The 7323-nt window shown below is 37.7% G+C and overlaps 1 protein-coding gene across 1 annotated transcript; it reads left to right on the forward strand.

Annotated features, from left to right (window-relative positions):
- Positions 1 to 406: 406 nt before the first annotated feature.
- proca1 (protein interacting with cyclin A1) lies at positions 407 to 5227 on the forward strand. Its single transcript, XM_052107591.1, has 4 exons — positions 407 to 1135; positions 1226 to 1358; positions 2611 to 2745; positions 2840 to 5227. Exons 1-4 carry the CDS (start codon positions 607 to 609, stop codon positions 4377 to 4379), a joined length of 2337 nt encoding a protein of 778 aa, XP_051963551.1. The 5' UTR covers positions 407 to 606; the 3' UTR covers positions 4380 to 5227.
- The last annotated feature ends 2096 nt before the right edge of the window (positions 5228 to 7323 follow it).

A 7323-nucleotide genomic window follows, 5' to 3' on the forward strand; every position in this document is an offset into this window, starting at 1 on the left:
GACAGGAACCTCCTCCTTGCTGCGTCACCAAAGTAAATCTCGAGGTGTGGGAGTGATGGGGGTTACTGGCGGTCAAACACGCATATCCATTACACCCTATCCACATCCATTATGTAGAATTACACATTTGAATAGATAAATAAATACATAGGCTAAATACAAGATGCGATGGGCCTAAAAGGACCTGGATAAATATATATATATATATAAAAAAACGGATTGTATTATCAGGAAGAAAAAAAGCATTGATTCTATTTTAATAAAGTCAGTTCTGGGTTGGCCCTGCAACATTTGCCTCTTGCAAATAAGAGAAAGATGAATTTGCCTTTTGCAAATATAGTTGGGAATATATGATGCGCTGGGAAAGGATTTTCTTGCATTGGAAATTATTGCACAGAGACCAAACGAGGTGGAAACTGATCCACACCGGCTATTCGAGTTCATTCGAGGAGGAAAGGGTTAATTCAATGACAGACCCCTCCCATTATTGACCGACAACATATTAATACCCCCAGCAGACTTTGAAAGAAGCCGGTACTTGTCGGGCAGGAGAGGCTGTGGTGCTGTCTGAGACGTTCGTGGTGCTGAAAGTGCCGCTCCGTCGCGATGTGGTCCGTGCTTTTCGTCTTTCTGTCTTATCTAGACAGAAACTTTGTCAAAGGCGAATTCTTAGATGCAGAAAAAGAGAGCAAAGAGCTGTTTTACATGCTCAACAACACTCTCTGCGCAAAAAGTTCAGTTGCAGGAGAGTATCATCTCCATCAGGTCACCGATGGCATTGAAGAGGTCCGCTCGGTGCACGACTCCGAGGGCGGATTGGTCGACTGCTCTGTGATTCAAAACGAAATGCAAGTCAAATCCTTCATGCATGTTTGTAGACTTGGTTTAAGAGAGCAGAAATTTAACTCTGATTTAAAGATGACTTTGACTGGGGTGTCCGAAGCTAAGTCGAACTGCAAGAAGATGAAATCAAAAGGCGACAGAAACGTGCTAGTGACAATAAAACAACTAAAAGAGTCAAACTCGGATGCTGAAAACAATAAGAAGACTCTCCGCAGATCCAAACGAGGCTTCACGTATCCTGGGACACTTTGGTGCGGTGCAGGGAACATAGCTAATCATTATGATCAATTAGGTGAGTAGTTTTATATGCAAATGATGATTGAGCATTGTAGCAGGTGCATTCAGTCATTTTCTGATGTGCATGTGAATTTTCTTTCTCCAGGCGAATTTGCAGAGACCGACAAATGCTGCCGAGTTCATGACCACTGCCCATACGTCATCCATGCATTCTCCTCCAACTATGGATACACCAACTTTAAATGGCACTCCATCAGTCACTGCGACTGCGACAATGCGTAAGTTTGAAATAACTTCAGTAAAATAATAATAATATTATTAACTATTAATAAAATAGTTGATAATTAATTCATGAATTCAAGTCAAAAATAGTATTTATCATCTCTGAATCAACCTGAAAACATAATAATAAGTGGGAGCTCAATTAGAAATAGCTCCTAAAGGTATCAATTGCAGGTTACCACTTTTTAGATCGATAGCTGACAGCAGTGCCCTACAGTGTGAAGATACTTCCTTTAAAACTACTTTAATAATGCTTGAATCTCCTGTATAATTAGCCGACATGCAATTAATATGATTGCAATTGATTTTATGACCTCATATTATGAGATGTAATATTTGTAAAATTCAATTGTCTCACTGCATGATTTATTAACTGCGAAAAAAAAAATAAATGTGATATAAATGGTGAAAACAAACTTGGTGGCTAATCTAAAATTTACAGTACATTTTAAATACTTCCCCATATGTAGCCTATATATAAATGTAACCTAAAATCTTGATATCAAAAAGTTCTTGATGACCATGTTATTTATCAACTACCCCATGTGTCAACTATATGTAGTCTAGAGTGGAAAAATGTATCTTAAACTGTTTTTATAAAATGTAGGCTATAGCTAAAATGTAACAAAAACGGTGAAAAAAAACGTAGTTGTAGTGTAGTGTGACCGATCTAAAACATACACCTAAAATATACATTCCTTTACAAATAGCCTATACTTAAATTTGTAACCTATAATCTTGATGTTAAAAAAGTTTTTGACCATTTTACAGTATATATAAAATACCCTACTAAAAGTAGTCTAGAATGACTTTTTTTTTTTGTCTTAAAATACGGTAAAAAAAGTAGGCTATAGCTAAAATCTGACAAATATGGTGAAGAAAAGTAATTATATTTTGACCAGTCTAAAATATACACTTTCCCTTACATAGTCTCCTCTCTCTCTCTCTCTCTCTCTCTCTCTCTCTCTCTCTCTCTCTCTCTCTGTGTGTATTTTAACATAATCTTATAACAAAAGTTCTTACTCATGTTATCATGTCTTCACTACTTTATATAGGCTAAAATGGACATTTTCTTAAACTGTTTTTATAATATATATATACTATAGCTGCAATCAGATATATACACCAAGAAAAAATATTTGTAGTTATAAAAACTGAAATTATATTAATAAATCTGACATTTTCAAAATCAATGTCTCAATATGTATTCGAGCTTAAGAGCACATACTGTATGTTTGCACCTTACAGGTTAAAAGAATGCCTGAGACTTGTAAATGACACCTCATCCCGAGTGGTTGGACAAGCCTTCTTTAATGTGATTGAAGCGCCTTGCTTTGAGTTCTCTTTTGAAGAGCAGTGTGTTGAGCGTCACTGGTATGGGGTGTAAGTATCAAATTCTATATAAATCTATCCTCTTATGCTACAGAAGTCTCTACCATAGCCAAATTAATGCAATCATTTTCTTTCCATCACTAAGGTGCAAGAGGTATGACAGAGTACCTATTGCAGTGGTTAAAGAATCAATCCCCTATGACTTTGGGGGCATTGATGTCATTGATGTATTGACAATAGCGCCTCCTAACGAGAAACAGTCAGACGAAGAAAAGCAGGACAAGACTCAGAATACAGAGAGCACAACGCAGACAACATTCTCTGAATCTAAGTCCAATACCGCTGAGGAGCCCTCGCTTACAAACGTGGTCACAGCTGCAGAGGACTTCCTCAAAGTGCTCGCCACTGTCTCCACTTCACAAAGCTCATCCACAGATACCAGTAAAGGAGAGACACAGGCGTCAGAGAAGAAGAGGAAGAAAAATTCTGGCAAAAGGAAAAAAGAAAACAAGAAGAGACGCGGAAAGGGTAAAGGAAGAACGAGAAATCAAAAACTTGACGTAGTGTTAAAGGTTGACGAAGGACCAGCACCATCGCCCAGCCAATCAGAGGAGGTCATGGCTAAGAACAGTTTTGTAGATAACCCTACGAAGATCAATCGGTTTAGCACAAACAAAGACAATTTCATGAACAGCGAGTTAGACGCTGTGGGTAACGGGCCACTTTCAAATAAGATGATGCGAGATGAACCTCAGAGGGCAATGAATGGCAATCAGGAGGTTGTAGCCACCACATTAAGTACAGAAAAAGAGCTAGAGATTTTAGAGAACAGACAAGCAAACAATACAGAGTTAGCAACTTTCTCACCTACAACTCACATTGCCCCAACTATACGTGATAGAAGCCCTAATCTAAGACAAAGAGCTGGAAAGAGAAAGCAGAGAAAAAACATTCCCTCCACAGATGTCAACCAACCTTCTCTGAATGGAGAGACTCTCTCAGCCAGTCCAACAGAAGGCGTTAGCCTTGCAACGTCAACAAAAGTGAGTCCCATTAAAGCAGTAAAAAAGGAGGTGCCAAACAGTGCAGAGCACAAGGATGAAAAGGGACCCGTGGTCACCACTACCGCTATACAAAATACACCCATTGTTAGAACCAAAAGACCAAGTTCGAGGCAGAGAGTAGGAAGAAAGAGAAAGAGGAAAATCATTAGTTCCTCTACAGATGATCCCCTATTGGTTACTGGATCTGAGACAAGGGGGGTAACAGTTGGGGCGACCAACGAACTAGAGAGATTGGGGCTGGACCGTCTTGAAAACCCAATGGAAAGCTTTGCAACAGCAAGATCAAGTACTCTAACTCCAAGGAAAAACAAACAAAGTTTCAAAGACACTAAGGGAAGAAGGAAATCTAAAGTAGGATACTCCAACCCTTCCAAAGACAGGCGTGTAATCCGAATCTGCTATGAAACTGTTTTGACTGACGCTACCGACACAACACCTCACCCTACTCTGATCGAGGAAGACACAGTGCTTCAGTCGACAGATACCGAGATAAAAACGGCAACAACGTTTCCTCTTGTACAGACTAACACTCCATCCATAATGACACGCAGGCCTAGAACCACAAAGAGAGCCAGGGAGCGAGGAAGCAAGGAAAAGAGAGGAAAACTTAAACGAGAGTGATATTCACAGGCCTGATCTCATGAAAATGTAATGACTGTGGTGACATTTTTGTTAAATTATATCACATGGTTCCTTACTCGTATCACAGCAGTTTTGAGATAAAATGTCCACTGTATGGCGCTAATAGGGAGTTCAAGTTTCTTCTGAACATATGAGGTTTTTAAGGTTAGTTTTATATTGAGATATAAGTCAACAAAACCTACCACCCTACCCTAAACCTTATACTTAAACCAAACTCATAGTGTCGTTAAAAGCAAATGTAACATGAAATACGCAACTGCCAAAGCAACCACATCATTTTGTAGTTCTTCTATGAATTGCGTGCCCTTCAGGATTCGTTCCTCGGTTTTTTGTATCAGTTGATCTACCTCGCTATTTGATCTTGTTAATATAGTCACTCATGTAATGCAAACATTGAAATGTATGGCCTTACAAGTCATGTGGAACAGGTTGAAAAGTAAGTGTTTATGAACTGATAATCTGCCGTTTTACTCATGATGCGCGTGAGCATGCATAAAAGTCATTGTTTTTGTAGCGCTACTAGTGTTCATTTGTCTATGAAACTGCCGCAATACGCACAACGAGCCACGCAAAAATAATTTTGAAAAAATGTAGGTATAGTAACGTGATTCTATGACACCAGGTTGGATATTCAATAGGCTTCACAGGCCGAAACCTAATGGTCTGTATTTATTTAGGTTGCCACATGATGTGTAGCAAAGTTGTTTTAATAAGCAGTATGTTTAACCTACTCTGTTTTTATAGATCCTGTGATGATAGATTGACAGTCGGATTAATGTTATGAAGCATGTGTTTCTCAACATGATTGCTGAATAAAGAAAACACAAACAGTGTCGGTTCTCTTATAGCATGGTTTAAAAAAACATACCTCTGCACCACTGTATGTGGCTTTGTTTTTAATAAATGGTGTGTGTTTAGTGTACTCACAGGTAACCTGATTATATATGGTATTTCCCTCCTCTTACTGTAAAGAAACCAAGCCAAGTATCTGCAGTGCATTGAGTCCATTTAGGATGGCCTTTGTTCTAGCAGGGAGACTTTGGCCTTGCAAGGCCCTTGCTAGGGGACTTACGGCACACAGTAGAAGGGGGTCACATTCTTCTCTAAGGATAATCTGGTTTAGGTGCTTCACACACCCTCCAACTTTAAATGAGTATTGTAACACTCAAATCTTCCATCAGCTGACCCTCACATGCTCTTGTTGGAAGGTGCCTTCGCAGAAACAGTTTGAAGTATGTGTGTGCAGTTAGCATAATATGTATAGGCCCTATTTGATGTAAATGATTTAAGTCACGGTGTTGAGTGTTACAATAATGAATATGGAGTAGCACGTTTTGAATATTCAAAATTAATTAATGCAAAGGTTTTGACATTTATCTTCAGTCAAATAGTGACCCCAAAAAGTATTTGAACACTTAAACCATATTTAAAAATGTATTAATTTTTAATTTTTTTTTTTTAGCTTTTGTTTTAGCTGGTGAAATATCACCTACAACCCTTTCTCATGAAAATGTAAGATTTTCAAAGTAAAAAGGCAATACATATTAGTTGTCTATACTGAAGGGTGACTACCATGGGATTTCCAGTATTCAAATGATGGACCTCCCAATTTTATTCATATTCTGGTCTCAGTTGAACATCACACCATTTTGCATCACCAACTTCCTCCTCTATGACCCTGCTGTACTAAGCATTTTCAGAAAAAGCACATGAAAACAATGTGGAGTCTCATACCAGTGTCCCGGTTCTCAGACAAAGAATAATAATCAAGCATTCAGAGGGTGTAGGCATTATGAAATTATATACATTCCAAAACAGTACAATAGTATCACTTACAAAGTATAAAAGACAATTCATCATTGATTTCACACTGTTACGTGCTGTTACATCATGGAAATAGAGTTAAGAGGACGGGCTCATGTTCCCATGAGAACAAGAGGCTTTTGCTGAGTAACAGCACATTTGTGTTCACATGCTGAGTAGAAATGCAAGGGGTCACCTAAAGACTGCAGAGGCACCAGAATCAATGTGAAAATATGAAGTTTTACAGTAGGTAGGTCCAACATTATATCAGGTGTCTTTATCTATGTACAGTACTTACATTAATAAAGTTAAGCATTTAATATATATATATACACTAATATATATCTATCTATAGAGTAATGTATTTATTGTGTAAAATATGTTATTCTGTGAAACTCTCATGAGATTCACAATTGCTACTTCCAAGATTAAGGTACGGTCAACTGTAAATACAGATGTGCTTTAATGTAGGTACATTGTAATATATGCACTTTGAGTGCATTCGATCGAATACTTTTGTGTGTGTGTGTAAGGACAACTAGATTTTTTGTTAAAAACACCTATAGGGGGTCTAGTATGTATGTCCTGAATAATTGAACTCTTCTAGCAATGTTTGTTTTAAAGTGAAGGGTATGATAATGATTCTGTGCCTCCCGTTGATAGTCATATTTTCTCTTGACACACTGCTACACCAAAACAATGGGTACTTCATGCTTCTCTCACTGCCCTCAAAAACATTTTCGAAACACTTCTGGTTGCTAGGTCATTTTTGTTGAGATGCCAATTATATATTTGGGGTAAACATGGCATTATGATGTTAATGTTCACATCAACCATCAGAATGGGGAAAAATGTGAGTCTCCAAATAAAGTGCTCAGTGAGTGTAGTTTTTTATAAAATAGAGTAAAAAATAAATCAACACAAGTTTTTCTGTCCACAGCTTTCAATGCTAGCGGTACTTTCATTACTTTATTCAACAGTTTTCACTCTTGATTTCAAAGAAAACTAGAACAGGTAAGAAGATTTTTGATAATTTCATCACATACATTTTAAGAAGAAAGAACATGTAGAGTTTTAAATTTAGAGTTATTTTAAATGCACAAACTGGGTCATTATCAGG

Source organism: Xyrauchen texanus, chromosome 36, assembly GCF_025860055.1.
Source record: "Xyrauchen texanus isolate HMW12.3.18 chromosome 36, RBS_HiC_50CHRs, whole genome shotgun sequence".
In the NCBI taxonomy this organism is placed as follows: Eukaryota; Metazoa; Chordata; class Actinopteri; order Cypriniformes; family Catostomidae; genus Xyrauchen; species Xyrauchen texanus.

Excerpts from the sequence above, each read along its gene's own strand:
- proca1 (XM_052107591.1), top strand. The coding sequence starts at position 607 with ATGTGGTCCGTGCTTTTCGTCTTTCTGTCTTATCTAGACAGAAACTTT. Across the intron at positions 1,136-1,225 it reads TAATCATTATGATCAATTAG|GCGAATTTGCAGAGACCGAC; the intron begins GTGAGTAGTTTT and ends TTCTTTCTCCAG. Across the intron at positions 2,746-2,839 it reads GAGCGTCACTGGTATGGGGT|GTGCAAGAGGTATGACAGAG; the intron begins GTAAGTATCAAA and ends TCCATCACTAAG.